The sequence below is a fragment of the Genypterus blacodes genome, unplaced genomic scaffold, assembly GCF_046128005.1.
Source record: "Genypterus blacodes isolate CSIRO-AG114 ecotype Tasmania unplaced genomic scaffold, CSIRO-AGI_Gbla_v1 ptg000156l_1, whole genome shotgun sequence".
In the NCBI taxonomy this organism is placed as follows: Eukaryota; Metazoa; Chordata; class Actinopteri; order Ophidiiformes; family Ophidiidae; genus Genypterus; species Genypterus blacodes.
Genome location: NW_027466957.1, coordinates 10,322,489 through 10,345,380, shown reverse-complemented (window position 1 = coordinate 10,345,380; position 22,892 = coordinate 10,322,489). Strand labels below are relative to the sequence as shown.

Below are 22,892 nucleotides of genomic sequence, written 5' to 3'. Positions count from 1 at the left end.
GCTCAGAGTGGTCCCTCTCTGTTTTAGATAATGTCCAAACGAGAATTAGTGGCTCATATCTATGGAATTTGTGAATAAAGAAGCGAAGCATTGCCTGCCTGAAGAAACGCTGGTATAGATTTTGTTGCTTATTATGAAAATGGTCCAACAACCAGACGCGGTCCGACACACGTCTACATGATTATGACTAGAAGCTGAACCACAACGCAGATTTTGATATGTGAGGACAATTGGCCAAGTGATTTCCTGCTCATAGCTGGTGCTTGTCCATTTTCGAAGATACCCTGCATAGGACACATGCTCTTTCAAGCATCAAACGTCTGCTCCCAGTTGAATGTGACTTTATTCAAACCATTACTGGCTCCCGTCTGTTGCCGCTTGTTTTAGAAAGTATGGGAAATATATGCACTTTGGTAGGCTATCCAACCGCAACAATGTGTTTTGAGGCAGGGGAGATCTAAGCCTACATGTCTATGAGTTGTGAGCTGTGAAGGAACGGACCCTGAGGCCCGGGTTCCATTACAGGACACAATGCCCTCTGTGTGTGAGAAACAGCCAGCCACTAAAGATCTCCGCTATAGAGCTGGGCTGTTCAGATACTGGTAACAGGCCCTGAATGTATAGACACAATATAATGATAATGCTGACGACGTAACTTAGATCTCTCTTTTCAGACACAGGTTGCCTCTGTTTGAATACGTCTAGAACCTTAATGAAAACCGATACAGTTAATGTACGACGGGGATGTGTTAAATTGTTGAAAACATGGGCAATTGTAGAATTCGTGTTGGAAATATGGCAACATTTCAAACCCAGTATCCACCTCTGCTGTGCCTGCTGCACCCACAGCTTACACCAACTTTCATCTCAACCTTCAAGTTTTGGCTTGGACCCAGAATTGAAATCAAAACAAGATGTTTCTGAAGCCAACGTTTGCCAAAATCTATGGGAACTGGTTTCAGTAGCAGTGGGCCATGTCACTGAAACAATCGTGAGAGAGGCTAAAGTTTAAGACATACGAGGAAGAACTGTAACAGACACGCACATACAAACACACACAGGGACGGAGGGCTTAATGGAGTGTTCGGTTTCTCGGAGGACAAACTGTGGGAATAACTGGGAAAATCATTCCGTTTGAGGACGAAGGCAAATTTTTACCTACATTGAACGTGTTTTTCTATACGATCAGGTGTGCTCTGCTCTCTCTCTGAGTCCATCTGTACATACTGAGGGCAGCGTGCGTGCGTGTGTGTGTGTGCGCGAGGTCTGGCTGTTTACTAGACTGTGTACACCGCAGTCCGTCCTTGGTGGGACAATAGCTGGATTCTGCATAGCGAGGCCGTGGGAGGAAGGGGACAGAAGAGTCAATGAGTGAAGAGGCTTCTGGGATGCGTCAGCGCAAGGCCATGATGAGAGTGTAGGAGGACGAGCCCTCTAATTCAACAATGCATGGAGGAACAGCCATTCATTTTCCTCTGGGCGGCACACACAAACACACACACACAAATGCAACCATAGGTACACACAGCCATGCACAATGGCCACAAAGGTGCAGGTGAAATTAAGCCATTCATCTACCTTCTCCATGACATATGGATATCTGGGCCAGAACGCGTCAATCAATGACAGATTCTCTGGCGTAGGTTTTCACTCGTCATTAGGGAAAAGAAAGCATGAATGATATGGGAAATGTCAGAGGGGAGATGTGTCATCAATAATTGAGTGAGTGCCAAAGCCTTTGAAGAAGGAAAAGGTTCCTAATGCATAATTTTCTGTTTACAGTCTTACAAGGTCCATCTTTAACGCCCCAGGACAGACCTATCAGATTTAGAACAGTTGCGATGTGCATTGTCCATTCATTCTGAAGGAACACTGGGCCAAAACAACCTATTGTTTGTCCACATTGTTATTTCTGACTTACCCTTTCACTGCGGCTTTACAAGCTCTTTCTGGATGCTGTTCATGTCTTAACATGAAGAAATGAAAATGTAGCTCGTGTGATGCACCAGAAATAAATGACGATGTCTTTGTCTGAATGATTGGTCCCATTCATTTTAAGATAAAGGAAAAGGAAGTCACCATTAATGTAAAAGTACACTCATACAAGTGTATAAAGGACACCTGTGCAACCCAATACAGAACCACTGAAATAAAGCCATCCTCTGTGTCAACATTTCTGTTCTAATATTCTGCAATGTAAACGTACAGCTGTGCCATCAAATACTGCTGAATTGCATAAAAAGGATTGGTGCACCAAATAAACAGTGTGTGCGTGACGATTCTGGAGTGTGACCTGTCAGACACACTCCATCGTTTATACATTCAAGCTCAAATGCACATCAAAGCGTGTGCTATCAAACACCAGCTTCACCTCCTTCTCAACAGGCCAAAGTGGCAGAAACTCAGAAGTACAGTATGATGTCATCTGTGGAATGATTAAGATGAATGGGGAATGTGCATGCACTTGTGTGTGTGTGCTCGAACATGAGTGTGTGTGTGTGTGTATGTGATTCTGTTTAAGCAGGCCACTATTTCCCTGAACTGCACTGCCAGAGAGAGAAACCTGTCCGACCGCTTCAACTCAGCTATCACCGCGATACATACGGAGCACGGCTGGGTAAGGCTGCTGTTACGTGCCTGGATGGAAATAGTGGGAGGTAAATTTGGCTTTGAACTTTTTTTGCGTTTGATGCTGGGATCCTGACGTCGCTTTGCAGGCAAAAACAAACTCGCCGTGTTTGGAGCAAAAAGGATTAAGGGGGATAGGACTTCATGTTTTTACGGGAATTTATAGTTGAATTTATAGAGCTGTAAATTGAGACCACACGTCACAGCAGGATTGTGACTCATCCTAGTTATACCAGAAGCAAACACAAACACACACACGTGCACAGCAACGATAAACTGATTTTACTAGACCAAATAAATCAGCGCTGGTGCAATCACAAGTACTCCTGTGTTCACCTTCAGGGGAATGGTGCGATATTCATAAGCTTTTGTGAATTCAAAACGCGCCGCGCTTCTCAGATCTCTCGGATACACAGATTGTGAGAGACAGTCGAAATGTGAGAAATGTCCAAAATGCGCAACCACGATATGAAAACCTCAGCAAACTACCAGCCGCTCATCTTAAACCGTGCAACCAAGACAAATCCCCCAGGGTTAAGAAACCTGATCATGCTGAAAAAACACAATGCTGTTTTTAAATAACCTGCATTTTGTTCTAGGCCTGGAACAAGGTCACGCACACACACGCACACACACATCACCCGAAACAGTCAAACCTTGTGCCTGAAATATGAGGATATCTGTGCACTTTTGACCTCCTCTCTACCCTCGGAGCCCAAAGTGCTCACCCCTCCTGACTATTTCTCACCCTGAACCAACGCAGTGCAGGGGAGCAGGTTCAAAGTTCACCGTCTGGGGTTTCCCCTTTCAGTCTCTGCCTTGATAACGAGGGCCGAGGCAGGTTTGACAGTGGGGCGCACACACACACACACACACAGAGGCTCAACGTGGCAATCCCGAGCACACACACACACAGGGAACACACACACTTATCGCAGCCAAACAAACACACACACACATCAGAAAATGTCAAATGCACCTCGACACAGACAGCCTCACAAAGAGCTGCGTTGGCTTCAGGGGAATGCCCACTTGTGGTTTGAACTCATCGCTGGGGGTCAAAATTCTTCAGCTCTCAAGTTATCCCCCTGTGTTATTCCTTTCAGGGCCCATTTACAAGCCATAAAGTTTTCACATTAACACCAAAACAGCGCCAGTGTCACAACTTTAAAGCAAAGGAATTCCATTTTCATCCAACGAAGGATGACACCGACACACAATCCTTCCTTTCTCTCGTTTTTCCTTCTCTCTTTCTCTCCCTCTCTCTCTGTCTGTCGGAGCAAAGGGGTGGGATGTCTGTCTGCTCAGTGCCAGGGGCTCTGACAGCGATACGGCTCAGGTCAGAGAGGATGGGAAAGGGAGAGAGAGAGAGAGACGCACAGAGCCAGAAAGAGGGCGAGAAGACGCGTTGGAGGGAGAGAGAGATGGGGAAAATGAAGATGTGTAAACAAGAGAGAGCGAGGGAGAGAGAAAGAGAGAGAGAGAGAGAGAGAAATGTCAGAGAGAGTGACTGGTGTGATCCTGCAGCCTGGAGGCCCCGCTGAATGCAGGGCGTGGCCGGCCTCTACCCAGGGCGAGGGGATATCACAGTTGCATAGTTGGCTCTTCTCACTGCTCCATTTCCCATTTTTCCTTCTCATTTGCCATTGACAAGTAGCAGTGTGGAATTCCTGATTGCAACGGACCATCAAAGTTCTGTTCTTGAGCATCCATGAATGGCATCGAACTGTACTAATCCCTAATATTTGTATTGCAATGCCGTGCTAGAATATTGAAATGTAATTCTAACTTTTACTGAGCTTATGTCCGATCGCCATCTTTTGTGCCAAGGACATAGGCAGCTAAAACACATTCACACACACACACACACACACAAACACGTCTCGCAGTTTGCATCCAAGGGTATCTGCTGTGTGTATGTATGTCTGGCTAGAAGTGACTCAGGTGTGTCATGACAATAACAAACGTGGGAAGCTTTTCGCTGTGAAGAGACTGACTGGCTGACCTCAAGATGCTGGGTTACACCTTATTCCCTGCGTTGAAGAAGAACTACTTTAGGCAACTACTTTAGGTGTGACTGATCAAGCAGCTGAGCGTCTTTTTTTCCATTTTGCGTATGAACATGGAATGGGTAGGCACTAGGACCTGTGGTGAGACAAAGTAGGAGGGTGGGAGTAGCTTTGGGACTCCTCTTACTAACTTTTAGAACAATCCATTTCCCAAAGAGTGTGGGAGGGAGACAGACAGAGGTGGATGGCCCAAGACCTGGATTCACAGCTTTAAAAGCCGGAGCGGGATTTGGAGTTTGGGATAATTCTGCCCTCAGCCCCGGAGAGTGGAGGTGGAATATAATCAGACTTTCTCTGGACGTTTTCACTCAGAGGAGAGAGACAGACAGAGAGAAGGATCATTAACAGCGTGGTAAGTTTCACATTGTTCCTTTAAGAGCTGTAATTAAACGTGGTATGTGTGTATGTGTGTGTGTTGTATGTGTGTGCACGTGCGGCACAAAAATAGAAAGTTGGCGCATGACAGGGAAGAAAGAGGAGGAATTTCTCCAGAATATTGACTCTGAAGGTTTCTTAATACCTGTCATTAAGTGAAAGTGGAGCCCTCTCTAAATTGACCGGGCTCAGCAGCAGCAGCAGCCAGTCTGGGGGGGAAAACGCTGCTGCACTCAGGAGGAGGCGTTTAGGGGGGGAAAAAAGTGAAGTTAAGTTGAGTGATGACGCTAAAAAGTTTGGTTGTGATTCCGTTGAAGATTTCCAGGTACAAACATGATGGAGAGGGAGGAATGAGGAGGTGGTGGAGGGAGGGAGGGCAGGAGAAGAGAAGGGAGGTGAGGATTAGAAAACAGGGGGTTCTCCAAACTTCAATGGGAACCAGTTCAGTGTTTCAGAAAACTCTTGGGACATCAGGTTACCTCTCTCTCTCTTTCTCCCTCTCGCTGTCTAGCTCTCTCTCTCCACTCATGTTACACAACCCTCTAAAGACGTGTAGATTTTGATGAGCTCCAGTGTCCAACATGAAGTACGTTGCTGAGGTTATCCTGAAGTGTGGGCGGGGCTTGGTACTCTCATGGCAAATGGATCAAATGTATATAGTTGACTGTATGTATCTAAGTGTACGAGTGTATGATTGTGTGTGTAAGTGTGCAAGCATGTGTGCTAAACACAGACCTCATGCCTGCCACTCCTACCAGGGAATTCCTTTCGGGCTTTGACAGGGAAGGAATGTCACACAGACAAACAAACACATCTTGTAAACATGTGTCCTATAGGTACAGCAATTGCATCAGCCACTTTCAGCAAATTGCTTTCATGTGTGTGTTTTGATCAAACCGAATCGACTGAAAAAAGTGTGTGTTTGCGGAGTGAAAAAGTCAAGTTTCAAAGTCTAAGTTCAAAGTTTTTTTTCAAATAAATGCTAAGTGACAGGCCGGTTTATCTGTGCTGCGCTCGCCCACTTCCCTCCGTCTATTCCTCAATCCCTCTCACTGCGTCGCCCACCCCCCCCACACACACACACACACACACACACACACACACACACACACACACACACACACACACACACACACACACACACACACACACACACACACACACACACACACACACACACACACGTGCACATCGTCTGCATATACAGCATTGTGTGGCTACACATCTGTGTTGGATAAGCAAACTTATCCAAACTTTGAGCAAAAGCCAGGGAGCAAAGCTCTCTCAGGAGAAAATGTGGTCCGGTCTGTACAAAAAGAAAATGTTTTAAATTGTTTACGAGCTTCATTTTCGCTGCTAGTGTGTCCTGGAGGGGAGCTGAGTGTGTTTTCATCACCTCTCTGCTGGTCCACAGAGGAAGTGGAAGGAGAATGCTGCAGCAGTCTGGCTATATATCCTACATGACACCCAGCATGTACTTGGTCCATGTGGTCAACACAACACACTGCACACCACAGTCTCTTAAAATGAAAATGCTCATATTTGATATACCGCTCAAACTTCAAGAGCACCCAGTGGCATCACTAAAATACAGCTTTGACCATATAAACTAGTGTGTGTGTGTGTGTGTGTGTGTGTGTGTGTGTGTGTGTGTGTGTGTGTGTGTGTATGGTGGGCAGATGGACAGTGCTGTTTTCCCCCACAGACAAAGATGTCTGTGATTATTCATGACCCCTCTCAGGTTTCCCTTTGAAGCTGAATTACAGCTTTCCCTACGTTAGCACCAGTGTGTACGTGGGTGTGTGTGTGTATGTGTGTGTGTGTGTGTGTGTGTGCGTGATAGAAAGACACACGGAGAGGGAAAGAAAGAGAGAGCGAGAGAGTTCATGACATACAGGTAGGTATATACATTTACATGTACATGTACAGTGTGTTCACATACAGTAGCCTGGAAACTCTCTGTCCTCATTTTGACAGCCTCCAAAACATCAGGAAGGATTTCAGGATTTCCCGTTTCTTTCTGGTGGATACACAAGATAATGTCACAATCTCAATAACCATGAAAATCTGTGAAATTCTAATCGCTCAGACTATGACAGGGAGGAGATCCACCCTTAAACACATAAAGGACGGGTTGGCGTGCGCGGCCTGGATTGCAGTGTTGTATAGGACACCTGTGTCGGGGAGAGGCTGCACCAGCACACCTGGACTCTCACTTTAACTACGGCCATTTCACCTGAGGGCCTTAAAATCACTCCACATAACCATGAAACAGCCTAGAAGAGTCAATTATACTGTTATTATATTAAATTGCAAGTGCTATAGCTTCTACTTTGTAATAAAGCAAATGTATAATCTTAAACCAATGCGATCTGATAATGTAATCAATAAATTCATATTATGGCTATAACCACACAGGCATGCAACCTTACTGCACAGCGTATGAGCAGTTACACCACAATCAACACATTGGCCTGACTGTGTTAGCATTTCAAATGAGCCAAGACCTCATGTGACAATCGGATATTAAATTGTCCGGGTGTCATTTCTCACCATGACTTCACTTTTTGTGTAATTACCACAAAATAAAAACTGCCTAAAGTGCTGCTGACTACTTACTTACCCATCAGTGTAATGTGTTTCGACTTAGACTTTGAGTTCAATTTTACGCAGGATAAAGCATCATTACGCTCATTATTGTTACTTGTAGCCAATGTGTTTTCCATTGCTGGTCTAACATTACCAGGCTATGTTAAATTACACGATTAATACCGCCCTGATTACTAATCACCAGATGTGCTTTAATACTACTTCTTAATGCTGTCTAGACAGGGAAAAATCTGTTTACAGTGCCAGATGGCAGCAAATCTCAAATGTGGGACTTTGTTTATGCTGAACAGTAACATTTTATTTCTCCGGCTCACAAGATTTCTTATCAGGTCGTAGATGTTTGAGCAGATCAAATGCCACCTTTTCCTACTTTATAATGTCTTTATCTTTACCTACTCAATCGCTCTCCTAAAACAATTATGACTGCTTATATTTTGTATACAAACTTGTAACAACTTGCCTGCAATAACGCTGCCATCATTTTTACAACAGTTGAGTGACATGTTAGCCAAAGGTATTGATTACTGTGTCAAACTGTAACACACTGTAAGAGCTCCATGTAATTGACATTGCTTGCTGACAGAATCATTTTTCACAACAAAGTGGGCCAGACGCGCTCTCTGTCATTACCTACTGTCGTCAACTATTGAGTAAAAGTAATTTTTTTTCATGAAATAGAGTATATGAAGTATTTTTGTCCAATTCCAATCCAATTCAGTCAGAAACGTTATACCATTTAATAATCAGAAATATTACATGTGAATCACTCATCATCTCTATAAGGAATAATACAACTAAAGTTCCTTGTTTCGGGTCAGAACTTGGCTTTGGTTATCTTTTGTCACCGGGGCTGGAGTCCGGCACAGGTCACCGGACAGAATGGGGTACAAACCTGTGGTGTAAAATGAGCCAGCTGGGGTTTTTTCCCTATCTGGAAGCAGTGAGAGGTGAAAGGTCAGGCGCGGGGGAGCTATGTTTGTTTTTAGGAAAATGGGCATCTACAGGTCACAGCAGGTCGGGCTCGTGAAACATGTGGCACGAGGAGAGGAGCGCTCCAAACACACACGGAAAACACGGAAACGTGACGTCATGCTTAGGTTTCGTTCTGTGGTGACTCTCGCTGAGATTTCCGTTCCCAAACAACTTCTCCCAATGTTTAAAAACACGTTTATTCAATATAGATCACAGCTAATATTGTTTGACATTTGAAACTTACTGGATCTAGACAGGATTTTTTTTTTTGAAGACATGACCAGAATTCCATTGTCCCAGCTACATTCCCCCATATGGACCTGGTTTCCAACTCCTTTGGACTGTAAAAAAAAAACATAACACGAATCATACTAACCCACGTTGGGATTTTTCCAAATATCGGGGAAAGTAAATCCCTGTTATGCAAGTCAGTCCAAGTTCGACAGGTGGTCCATCAAATGTCTGTATGTTTCTGTGTCTAAGTCTGTGCGTGTGTTTCAAAAATGACAACTCAATGTGCCAACACGCCTGCTCATTCCACATTAAATGCCTCTGTGACTTTCAGCTATGGCTCACACTCGGCTCACACTCATGCCTGTGCACACAGCCCAAACACACAGCAGCAGATAAATCACTAATTACCAGGGATGTTGTTACAGGAGAACAGAGTTTTGTGGTCTTCTTGTGTTGACGTAGTAAACAACTAACACGATAAGTACTCTCCGTAATCTTGTTTTCTGTGTTTGTGTGTGTTTGTGTGTGTTCGTGTGTGTTTGTGTAGAATAGGATTGATGTGGTGACACCATCTCACTCTCAGTTTCCTTCCTCCTTCATCTCGATTGGTAGGTTGACATGAGCTTGTCTGGACATGAAAGTCTCTCATATTGCTATCTACCATCATACAAAGAATGAAATGCATGTGAAATTAGACGGCGCCATTACATGCTTGGTTACAGGAAAGTTCTCTAACCATGTAATCCACGTCAGACGCTGCTCCAATAGATAAAAATTTACCTTAACAAGAAACACGTGGCAAACGCAAACCACACAGCGTCACACAGCAGCGGCAGAGTGCGGTTTCTGTGTGCGTGTGTATATGCATGTTTGTCTTGGATACGCATCAAACACACACACGCCTTAGCCCCAAGGATACAAGCGAAGCCGCTAACCGTGCACTTATTGGTATAATGCCTATTTGGGAATGCATAGTATGCAGCGAGATGAGCCACTGGCTAGTTGTATCAGATTGGTCTCCGAACACAATGAGCACATTGGCGTGTCACAGTATAAACGGTGTCATTCTTCTTCGAGTGGTTTCAGCCAGAGGGGATCATTAATCTAATGGTCAGGAGTGATTCACGCCTGTGTGAGGGACATCACAAGCAGTTTTCTCTACCCCTGCTTTCAAACTGTCTGTTTCATCAGTCAACAAGTTTGGTTTAAGCTAAGGCCCTAGGATAAATCATATGTCAGGAGCCGTTTGTGGAGGACGACTCTGCAAGAAGCCATTTCTCTCCGTTAAGACCGGGCATAGAGATTCATGGTAAATATTCATTCATCTACACCCCAGCTGCGGGTCACAAACATGCATGTAAACACACTGGAAAGTAGTCACTCTATCTGTCAGCAAAGCTCCGCTCACACGCTGAACATGGCACGCTGCTGACAGACAGAGGATGGGCCTGGGAGGTCCCACGCAGACAGGTGGCTGACATCAGCTGGAGATGGAAGGAGAGAGGGAGGGAGGGAGGCAGATTGAGCGAGGTTGGGAGGTAGAGAGAGACAGAAGCAGAGAGGGAGAGAGATGACAGAAAGATGTGCAGACCACACAGAATAGAAAATGGCCGGGTCAAGTCTTTAGTGAGAGGGGTGAGATTGTAATGAAACAAACGCTGGGAGTGAAGACAACGTATAACACTCCTGTTGAGACTCTGTGTCTCTATCTATGGTACCGTAACGGATGGGTCAAATAGAAAAGTCATGTTTGTCATAAAGAGGTAAGTGAATAACTACATTTACTTTCGAGGATGAAGCAGAATCAGCCACGGTTACATCACTGGCACCAGGATGCCCTCATACGAGTGAGGTCACCAAGTATCCTGGGGCTAGACACTTAATCCCTATGAGCTTCAAAGGATCGCCCTGGCTTGGTTGACCCTTGGCCCCGAAACCAAAGGGTGGAAAGAGAATTGAATTAGGTTTATTGAATAAAATCGTTGTCACAACAATTTAATAGGGGAGGGGGAGACCAACGCATGCATTGTATTTCTCACGAGCAAGACCTCGGAGCGCCTTGGCGTTGAACAGCTCCTCCTCGTTTTTCATTTCATCGACCATATAACCGCATATAAACGTCTATAAGCCCACGCCCAAGCTTGTGACAAGAGCCTACGTAGTGGAAAACTTCGACGTCTGTCTACTTACACCCATTTAATTTAGCAGATTTACCTGGGTGACTCATTGGTGAACTCTTACACGCCAACAGCGTGTTAATACAATGTGAATATCTGTAGGGATGACTTCATCCTGGTTAGAGGCTGATAGCTAAAAAACTAATGAGTCACGGAAACACTAGTTAGCTCGTAACGCTGGAAAACAGGGATGAACTTGACTCAATATTACTGTGCTTTCTAGAAGAGTCCATGACGCTGCTCGTCACCTCCTAACTGCATAGCAGAGACACTTTTCAGGTTCTGCTCTGGTAAACGTCACTTCAAAGTAAATACACATCAAAGGCTTCAACAGAACAGGGAGTGTTGCTTTGCTGTCAGCCGAGGCAGAGATGCAGAGATTGCCTTTTCTCTCTTCTTTCTCTGTTAAAGCCATTGGGAGAGAAGACATATGATGAAACTCAGCGCTTCCTTGTTCTCCTCCACATTTTCTAGCGCCTTCGCTGTCCTTGAACACTTCTTTGTCTCCCACTCTGCACCCCCGCGACCTTTCCCCTTCCTTGCTCCGGTTCTTTCCATCACACAAGCCTTTATTCGTTCCATTCCCAAGATACCTCACTGCCCATCGCTACCTCGCCCTCCATTACTTCTCGCCTCTCCCTTTCCCTTGATGTCTCCGAGTGCTTCCTCTCCATCCCTCTGCCTACAGCGCTCTGCGTGGCCAGACAGACATTCTTGCCTCCGGCCCTCCTCTCACTGCTCCACTGTGGGATCTTAGATTCTCACCAGGCCAGGGGAGTTATTACCACAGTGGTGCCAGAACTTTAACTACTTGTCATGTGAAAATTGTTCAATGTCAAGGTCATAAAAACTCAGGGTCTGGAAAACATGTTAATCATTGTGTTCATCCTGCCGTCAAGGCCTGCAGTCCCGGCCTCCCACAACTGCTGGTCCAGTCCAGGGAGTGGCTGGGATGAATGGGGATAGGCCCGGCTGTCGGCAGGGATGGAGGGGGAGGAAATCGTTCGCTAGAGCAGCCACGGTACTCTGGGCTGTGGTTTTGCGTGACTGCCAAAGCAACCTCGTGCCTGGAGCTCCACTGGGTTCCAGCACAGCAGCAGAGAGTTCATAATGAGGACATTAAACAACATCGCGCCACTGAAATCCTCTGTCTGCTTCAGATGTGTCAAGCTGTGAAAGGAGAAGGGACAGAGCGTTTCAGTTTCACTGCGATGAAACAACGATTGTGAGTCGGCTCTCAGGTTGTGATTTGCAGTGTTTTGATGAAGTGCCTAAGCCTCGTTACCATAGTTTATTTTGTAATAACAAACATTTTATACATCCAAAGCGACGAGGTGTCATGCTTGTTACCCACACAGACAAAGGGAGAACATGTAAGCTGCGCTGCCGGATGCAAACCCAGAACCTTCTTGCAGTGCTAAACATCTACTACACAAAGTAATACACCTGTATGTGAACATCTTTAAGGTCGAAACTCACAATATAGAATGCATTTCACCAACAAAAATTAGGTATCCACTTTGCCCGGAACGTGGCAAAATGGAAAAACAAAACAAAGAGTAGCATTGTTTCCAGATTTTAGTTTCAACTTTCTGCAACTCATCCTTTACTTCCCAGATGTAATTACGGCTGAGTCCTGCTCTTAGCTTGTTTAGTTTGGATTCCTCTCACAAACACCACAAGGATTCAGTCTTTCTCTTAAGATGAATCAGACCCTATTCTACAACAATGTGTGACATTAGGGGAATAGTCTGAGGTTTTAATGTGGACGTGTCTCTGCTTTCTGTCAGCGAAGAAGAAGCAAATCCAGAGCAAACATACCGTGCCGAAGACTGACTTAAGACTGTGTAGCTTTGTGATCCGCTGAAGAAGTGTTGAAATCTCAGCAAAAAAGCAGATAAAATAGAATTCAAATCATTTCCTGTGTTCAAGCCTGTGAGATGTTTGCCAAACCTGAGACCTGGAATTCCTGGAGGTAATGCTCTCCCTTAAGGACGGATAGTGGGAGCGCAGTCAGTTGTCTAGCGTAACTTACCACATCAAAACCAACATAAAACATATTAAAATCTCAGCAAATAATACGTTGTGCTCATAAATACACAAATCACTTTCTGTTTGACAGATAATTTACTCAAGAGTTTTATTTAGTTTAATTTAATCGGTCTTAAGTTCATTGGCGCCGTGTTCTCCTCTCCGCTGCTTTTCAATAGAAGATGGTAGATGGTCCCAGATGGGAAAAGTGGATCCATATGCAGACACCAATCCAGTTGTTTTGATTATCCCTGTTCCAAGAGAAATTCCTTCCACTGGGAATAACTAATTGAAATCCTATTGTCAGAGAATTTGGAAAGTCTTCAGTGGAATCACATTAGAGCTTCTGAGGCAGTAGCTAAGGGGTCAACTTGAAATAGAAGATGGGCAGGCATACTTTGTATGAATGGTTCAGAAAACGATTGTGTAATGTCAAAGACTAACAGGAGGAAATCTTTAGCGATGAGATCCAACCCACAAGGGAATAAAACTCTGCACCTGTGAACATCCGTCAATATTTGTCCAAGACGTTACCACTGAGCTTAAGCCCCTGTGAGAGTTAAGTCGATGATGGGGTCAGATTCCTGGAGCAGGAAGGGAAAACCTGGATGCAGAGACAGAAACAGACACAGAAATGGGCCGACAGAGAAAGAAAGACAGAAAGAGAGACAGAGACGGAGAGAAGGAGCCACGAAAAGCAGCAGGGATGGATACGGCGAGTCGGGCCAGAGACGCTGGCCCGTAGCCAAAGTGCGTTCCTTTTAGTTTCCACACCTTTGCTCCCCATTCCCCTGATATTCTCAAGATGCCTTGGACAGATAGGTGGACTGAGCAAATCCTCCAAACACAAGCTTTCATGTTTCAGCAGCTAATGAGTAGAAACACCTGTGTAAAAAGAAAAAAGAAGACGTACCGGAGAGAGATCCTACCACTTCCAGCCACATGCTTACCGAAACACTTACTAATCAAAACAAGAGACGGCTACAGAATTCTATCCTTTCACCGCGTGGCACCAAGTTCATTCATTATTTCATGAAATGGTTAAAAATGCTCTTGAACGCTCTTTTCAGTGTTCTTGTTCGTGACACATAGCTTGCCCCTGTACCAGCCAGCCGAGTTTAACAAAAGGTCAGTGCGTTTTCAAATGTACAAAAACGTACTTCAAATAAAACCTAGAAGAAACTTTGAAATACATTTTGTTATGCATTCTGTGTGCCAGGCATATTAAATGTTTTACTGCTGCACCCTGTAAACCCATCACGCTAATGCAAGCAGATGTGAAGTCCTGCACATACTAGTGTTCCCCCCCCTTTTCTCCCCTTATTCTAGCTGTAATTCTTAACATAATTCGTTGAGTAGTTACACAGTAAATGCACTTTTTGTTCTTCGTATCTCGCATCATTTGTCATCACGGGGACAAGTCAAGTGCTTTAACAGGTTGGGAGCGCCTGTCAGTTTGCCGCCTGTCTTCCTTCTTCCTGTGTCCCGAAGGCCAGAGCAGCAGAGCAGGGTTTTGATGTTTGAAGTATCCCTGATGTACAACAGGTGCCTCACTTCACCCAGCGCACATCTTTTAAAAAACGTGAAGACGAGTGGAAAAGACAGCCTGGAAGATGAATTCTTTCATCTCTGCTACTCGCATTACAACTGTCATATGGCGAATTCCCCAGTCTGGCATTATAGGGATGGGATAAACCAAAGATGCAGGACGGAATAACAAATGGATTCTTCAACATGTTACCAGGAGCTATCATCTAGTTCAGATGTGATATATAATATTTCTTCTTTATGATCAAGTAATTCAACACAGGGCTGAAAAACTGCAGCAGCCATGTGAAACATTAAAGTATGCTGTACGCCTGGCCACGCCCCCCCAAAAGGTGCCTTTCCATTTCCACCTGATAGATCGCTGATCGGCGTGGATGGAGGTGCATATTTGCAGCAGATGTGAATGTTGAATGATCGTTCTGCATGGAACTATCGCAGCAATTTAAAAAATTGAGGAGTGACAAATTACAGCAGAAACTTTGGCTGGGTGCCTGTCAACACTGAATTCCAAACTGCACAAATGTTTTTTCATATTTCCTCTTGGGCGAGATGAGACTCATCTGTGTGAAAGAACCAGGACATCAGATGGAGTGGAGTCATTGCTCTGTTTACATCATTTGAATTGCTTATCTGGCTTATCAAAGACATGTTTTCCATTAACAGATTTATTGTAATAAGTTTCTTCCTCATCCTGCGCTACTTGACAAATTCTAATTTAAAAGCTTTTAAAGCTTAACAAACACATTTCTATCATTTATCAGGAACGTGGATGTGCTTTTAACGGATTACATGACATCATCCTGCGTGACAAATGCTTGATTTGTGGCAATCAATTTTCTTCTGTCTGTATTGGTTTCACGTGGCGAATTGTGAAAACTGAGACAAGCTGATGACGTGATGACGCGATTCCAGCCCAACTCATTTCAAATATAAAGGTTGCTTTCAATTACAAATGTTGCCAGCTGTGAATGAAGAAGTGGTGACTAGAGGGGAGAAGTTACAAACTCTGTAAATACAAATAGAAACAATGACATCAAAACATGTAGTGTATGAAATATGTTTATTAGATGCACATGTGTATTCTGGTGCAACTCATGTTGAATGAGAAGTTCTGCCAATATAATGTTAAGCAATCTGTCAAAACTAAATCAAACCATACTGTGCAGCATGTGTCCAAGTCCAGTCCTATAGATGAACTTTAGGTGATTCCCGTCATTGCATTTTGTAGATATTTAGTAATAAAGATTGGAAAAGCACTTATTCAAAGGAACTGATACGCCTTCAGATGTGTGGGTGGGTGGGTGTGTGTGTGTGTGAGAGAAAAAGAGAGCGAGTTGACCTGGCTGTCATCCCGCTTGATAATTATTTCCAGCGGATGACAGCGGGAGGAAACGCACCACACAGGCTCGATGAGAGACGTCCGCAAACTGTTTACCTCCCTCTCTCCTTGCCCATCTTGCTCTCTTTGCTTTCCCTTGCTCTCTCTCAGCGGCTGTCACTCTCTAGTTCTCACCCCTTCATTATCTGCCGAACGTTGTCAGCACTCCTAGAAAGAAAGGTGTGCGTTTGTTTGGCGTTGGACCGTTGACATGCCGCTCTTGGCTGCCTTTTAGCGGGGACGTGTAACTAATGACTGACGTGTTGGACAGAGAGGAAGAAGCCCTCGCTGACTGTAAACCAAGCTGGGTTCGATGGCAGGCGATGCTCCACTTTGGCCCACCTGGCCTCTGAGTTATTATATCACAGTCAACACGCTGCACTGTTACTGTAACCACATCATCTGGCAACATGCAAGTACCAGAGTCAGATTTTCAGGGAGGATTGCACACTACTGTACAATGAAAAACTGTTGTTGGCAGGAAATTTGCATTTGCATTGTCAGTACCAGTAAACGTGTGGCTGGACTCCATTGCTCCAGGCTAAGGAATTAGTCTCTGATTGAAGCGTTACCCTTCATGCTGCTCAATGATTGCTTTTGCAGGTCACAACCTGGCAGCATGACTTATGCCCTCTTTCCACATACTTTCATCAACCGGCAATCGAGCCTATCCAGATAGTGCCTCGCAGTGCCTGGGACCCTCGTGCCATCGGCGTGTTCTGGTGGTGATGGACGACTCGGTGGGGAATGGTCTCAATTTACAGTTTGGCAAATCTGGCTTATTGTGAGAGATGGGATCCTCCTCAAAGCGCAGCACTGCTGGGCCACGTCACACAAAATCTGCTCTCATAAACATCCACTTTGGTGCAAACTTCAGCACTGCACAAAGCATAAATCATGAAAGGATAACAAACAGCTGCTTTGTTTATCACAGTGTGTATTAATACAGTGTGTCAAACATGAACTGTACAGCGATCGTCATGCGTGAAGTATTTGCTGAAAAGTTTTTGGAAGGAATACATTGTTATTGGGCCTGCTGGTATCTTTTTTTCAAAACAACCCTGTGTGTGTGTGTATATATGCACATGTGCCACAATGCGTATAAAGCCATATTCCAAACTATATCTGTCTTCTGAGTCGCCCCTTGTGGCCTTTTAAAGCAGCGCTGCTCAGTTTGCAGTTCCATGTTCTCAGAGTAACAGCAAAAGAAAATTGACTTGATCTTTGAATTTGTGTTGTTACAGCTGATTTCAGTGAGGGAGCAAGCACAATAATAACGATGAAATTATCCATGGAAAATCCTCAAACCGCACTTGGAGCCGAATCCAGTACTAAATGGTCTATTCTTTTCACTCAGTAAGTTCCAAACGTTTTGCCAATCGCCAAGTATGCCTCCCTCTGCAGATCAGGGCCAACACACTGACATTCTTGTCATATTATGAGTGTTTGGAAGGTAGGGTTTGAACTTTTTGATGGACTTTTTGATACTTTTCCCTGCTGTGAAAATCATAAGTGTTGGAATTCTTTGCAGCTAAATCTAAGCTGGCCAAAAACGTCAAATCTCCACCAATTAGAAAACTTGTTACTGCCATAAAAGAGCTACTATAAAAGCAATACCTATAAAACCTGACCTGATGCTGCGGTACACAAAGCAGCATCTCTGAAGAGCAAAGCAGCTTCGTGTCCCGTGCGAGCCAGCACACATGGGAGCCTGACACACCGTTGCTGCAGATTATGTAGCATGAGACTTCCTGTTTTATCAGCACCATATGGGCTGCCTCCCCTACACAGTATGATGTATGTCAGTATGTGAAATGCATTGGAGCGCTTAATGTAGCTTTTTTTTTTTCCTTGTTCCTGTTCCTAGAGAACACAAAGCAAATGTGGCTGAAATATCAATCTTTGCAGCACAACCGGAGCACGCTACCTGAAACAGAGGCAATGTTGTTTCCACCAAACCGTAAAACAAACAAACAGAATTGGGAGCTCGTCCATATCCTGCCCGGTGAAATGCTGGAAAACCACAAAGAGCTTCTCAAGAGATAGTGTTCAGGGCTGTGCATGAGTATGTGTATGTTTTGTTGTGCATTTATTTTGCTACTCACAGTATTTGTGCTAGACGTGGTTTGGTTGGACGGATTTGAGCGAGAGAGAGAGAGAGAGTGCAAAAGAGGAGTTTGTGTGCTGTGATCCAGTGCTGAGATAATCCTCTAAGTCAGAGGTGCTCTGTAAAGCGCTCTGACCCCTGCGCTCCTCCACTGCCGTGTTTACGCCGGCTCCATTGGCATTAAGCACAAGCCACATATTTTTAACATTAGGATCTTCCCAGCTCACCCTGGGCCACGTAAATAGTGAGCGCGGCCCGTCAGCCTGGATCAATCAACCCACTGCCTGTTTGGACCAGCTCCATATGTGTATATGTTTCCGTGTCAATGTGTGTGAACGTGCTGGCTGCAGCCAAAAGGCTATCACTACTGGGTCAGTGTCTCCAAAGTCTCCAACCATAGCTCTCCATCTCCTACAGTCAGTTGATTACATTAAACGCCAACTTCAAGCTGACCCCCGTGGACAAAACACGTTCACAAAAAGAGACGTAAAAACAAAACATCTCAAGGACTTCTGGGTTCTTAGCTTGTGGGAAAATACCTGAAATGATTTATGGAGGCGATGCTGTCTTTTGCAGCTGGATCGCTGTTTGCAGCGGGAGCCGGGCCAGTAACATTTCAGCCTGTCTTTGCTGGCTGATGTTCCCTTTGAATTGTAGGGCACGCAACTAGAACAGGCAACACTGCCCTCTTCTGGTCCATGTTTCACACACTGCCAGACATTTAGGCATTTAGCATACATTTCAGCGTTCAGTGGAAGAACTAACTCTCACACAAACTAACCGTACAAACTGCAATATATATTTAACTTTATAAAAGATAATTTAACTAATTTCCTAGTTTTTCTTAGCTTTTTATCTCCAAACAAGCAAACATTCACACCTCACTTCACTCCAAGTTGCTGAAACATGTTGTTGCCCATTTATGAACTGTTTCGCTTTGCAGCCGCCAGATTGGATGATTACATCATTTAAAAATAAATCAAAATTACTGCCACACCATAATCGACACACATCACTGACCTTGAGTGTGTTTGTGTGTGTATGTGTGTGTGTGTGTGTGTGTGTGGCTGGCATTTGTGTACCAATATACATCACATCACTTAAGCATGCAAACCATTCATGGAAAGACCTTACATGCATGCCTACATGTGCATAACTCACATGTGTGTGCTTGTAGTTGTGCACCTAAGAGTGATGGTGTGTGTGTGAGAGTGTCTGCATGCGTATGTGAAACATGTGTACATATCCATATTTAATGGTGTATACTGGTGTCCTTTGCTTGTCCATATAGACGTGACGTCTAATGAAGTGTGAAATACCGCGCATACCAAAGCATGGCATGTCTAAACTGTGAGAGGTAAACACAGTGAGTGTGTGTGCACCAGGGCGTGCGATAAGGTCAGATAACGGTATATTGTGTATGTCTGTGAGGAGTGGAGAGAGAGAGAGAGAGAGAGAGAGAGAGAGAGAGAGAGAGACGTCTGAACAACCATTCTGAATAAATAAGCTACAGTGAACTGTTTTCTATACATTTTTGTGGCAAAATATAAAAGGGAGAAACAATCACACCTATCAACGCACAGCATGCAGCACGTCATCTCATTTGAAACTGTTAATGTATGTTAAGAGTAACATTTGAATTACCAGGACATGTGTTAAGAGCTGAATCCTCTACATCTCCTTAGACTAAGTGCTTGTGTGTGTGTGTGTGTGTGTGTTACAGAGCTGTGGTTCAGGGGGTCCAGATGGCAGGCATGAGGGGCCCGGCCTGCACTGGAGTCTGGCTCTAGAGTCCACAGGGGCTCCCACTTCCACTGGACACATTCCACAGGTACAAACAGTGGGGGCAACATCACACACACCCACACACACCCACAAAGTGTGTGTGACCACCAAAGATTTTTCCTCTGTAGTAAAAAAGGATGTTACATTTATATTGAGTGCACAGAAAAGGTTCATTCAGTGTAGCAGGACAGTTGTTTTACTTGATTAAACAATTAATCAATATCATTGTGAGCACTGAAAGTTTCAAAATGTCATTGATAATTTTTAATGGACTACAAGCTTTTTTCCTTGTGTCTGGTCCAGGACGTGTGCCCATGAGGTCGTCGCCACTGGTCCTGCTCCTCCTGATCGGCGTCCAGGCTGTACTGAACATGGGAGGTGGACGGGCCCTGAGCACCGGGGCAGCCAACCACAAAGTAGGACAGCACACGGCAGCCAATCACAGAGCAGGACAGCACCACGCAGCAGCCGGGGACCACCTCTCTCAACGCCATTCATCGCCGGAGCATCACAGGACCAGCCACCACAGGACCAGGAAGCCCCAACGGGCGTCTTCTCAAACCCAGGACAGGAGCCCCAATGCTGGGCACTCACAGCACTTGGCTCCCTTCCACGACTCCAGCATCCCAGAAGTGGACCCCAAACTGTTCTCAAAGAGACGCTACCGCCCCTCGCCCCGCGTCGTATTCAGCGAGGTGTTCCCACCACGCGAGGAAGGTGAGGGCTATGACACTGAGGGCGCCAGGGGGGTAAGGGTGAGACGCAAAACGGGTGCACAGCCCATGCACCGAGGCGAGTACCCAGTGTGTGACAGCATAAATACCTGGGTGGCCAACATGACACGGGCCACAGACATGGCCGGGAATGACGTGTCAGTGCTGCCCTACTTTAAAGTCGACAACGTTTTAAAGAAGCAGCTCTTCTACGAGACTACCTGCCGATCCCCCACACGCAGGGTCCCAGGGGGCGGCGGCGGGGGCAGGCAAGGGGGACGGGTGGGCAAATCGGGCTCCAAAGGCATCTCGGGCTGCCGTGGCATCGACAGTCGCAACTGGAACTCCTACTGCACCAACTCACACACGTACGTGCGCGCCCTGACCACCTTTAAGGAACAGACAGCCTGGCGTTTCATCCGCATCAATGCTGCATGTGTGTGTGTTCTCAGTAGGAAGTCTTGGGGGGCACGAGTGGGGCACTGACCGGGGGAGGACGACTCCTGACCACCGAAACTATGAACAAGGCACACACACTTCCCGTAACAGCCACTGCAGCTTTATTGCCAATACTGTAATCCTCTTCCCCACCTCAAAATACAAACACACACACACGAAAATTGAATGCACAACTACATGTACACACTCACACACATACACACGGACATAGCTTCATCAATCCAACCCCTCAGCCCCTGACCCTACCTCAGTCCAAGAAGTCCTGGTTGTTTTAAGTTATAAGGACTGCATGTCATATTTATGGTTTATACAGTCAAATATGAAAATATATATGTGTATATATACAAAATGAATTCAAGCTTTTAATGTTGTTGTTATTGTTGTTGTGTTGTTCATGCTGTTATTTATTAAACACCTCAGTACTTGCCTGGGTTGTTGCGTCAGTTTAAACAACAGTCAATTTGTGCCGGAAGTGTGGCGGACCTTAACTGCCAATATGTCTTCAAAGAGGTTAACTCATATTTCAGTCGGTGAGGTGGAATTCAGGGACAGGAGGAAGGAGTGACCCGCCGAATCTGGAGGGACATAGAGCAGGCATGCAGGCCGACAGAGCGAGCCGGCGTCCTTCGCATATTTGGACATCCACGACCGGGGCCCAGGCTCTTCCCAAGGGTAAAGGAATGTCGTTCGCGCCATGCAAGCCTTGAGAGTCGCAGCTCTGCAATCTATACACAGACCCACACATGGGAAGATGGATTGGCTTTAGTGTTCCCCGAGCGGTGCGGCAGAATTCCTTGTCACCTTGGAAAACTGCTGTAAACACAGCTGTGGGGAATCACGGCCAGTCTGTGTTTGTGTGAGAAGGTTAAAGGGTCTACATACAACTCACGCTGTAGGTTCACAGTAACAGCAGCGCAGGGCAAACAATGAGAGCCACAACAAGTGCACTCCAAGGTTTCAGAAATATACTACAATGTCTTTGGATATCATACACAATTATCATAAACGAGCATGTCGGTGTGGTAGGAACAAAGGACCAACAGGAGTTTGGCAGCATGTATTTCATAGTTGTGACTCCACTGTTTGGTATGCTACCATTACTGCACAAGTGTTCACTTCACCATTTTAAAAGTACAATTTCTTTAGACATTTTAGGTCATGCAGTAACCACTATGACTCTCTCAGACTGTCACAACATATCTAACATATTCAAAACACTGAGGCAAACAATCCAAAATAGAGACTGTAACATTTTTGAATCGGATAATTTAGGCCTTTATCCGTTTAACTGAGAGTTCTGTCAGATTTACACAGTAGCTGCGTTTACAAATACTGTTATTGTGGAATCAAACATCTAAGTAGTTTATTGAACTCAAATTCAGCCCAGCTCTATGAGGTCACCATAAACACCTGACAGGCTTTAGAGAGACTGTGCCGCCCTCTTGTGGCCAAGTAGAACATCACAGGTGTTGTTAAGTGATTGGGAGTGTTTGATAAAGCTGTTAAGCTCTCTCTGTCGCTCTCACTCTGACACACACACAGACAAACACACACGCATGCATCCACGCGCATCCACGCGCATCCACACACACACACACACACACACACACACACACACACACACACACACACACACACACACACACACACACACACACACACACACACACACACACACACACACACACACACACACACACACACACAGTGAGAATTGAAAGCTCTTCACCTCACATCAGCAACCTCCTCTGGCTGTGCTAACACTCTCACTAATGCCACTCCACACATCATACACAATGACATTTT

The 22,892-nt window shown here is 45.1% G+C and overlaps 1 protein-coding gene across 1 annotated transcript; it reads left to right on the top strand.

Moving 5' to 3' along the window:
- The first annotated feature begins 4,852 nt into the window (after positions 1-4,852).
- ngfa (nerve growth factor a (beta polypeptide)) lies at positions 4,853-21,513 on the top strand. The gene is made up of 3 exons (XM_076167114.1): positions 4,853-5,049; positions 19,853-19,960; positions 20,218-21,513. The coding sequence occupies exon 3, from the start codon at positions 20,229-20,231 to the stop codon at positions 21,111-21,113; it is 885 nt and encodes a 294-aa protein (XP_076023229.1). The 5' UTR covers positions 4,853-5,049; positions 19,853-19,960; positions 20,218-20,228; the 3' UTR covers positions 21,114-21,513.
- The last annotated feature ends 1,379 nt before the right edge of the window (positions 21,514-22,892 follow it).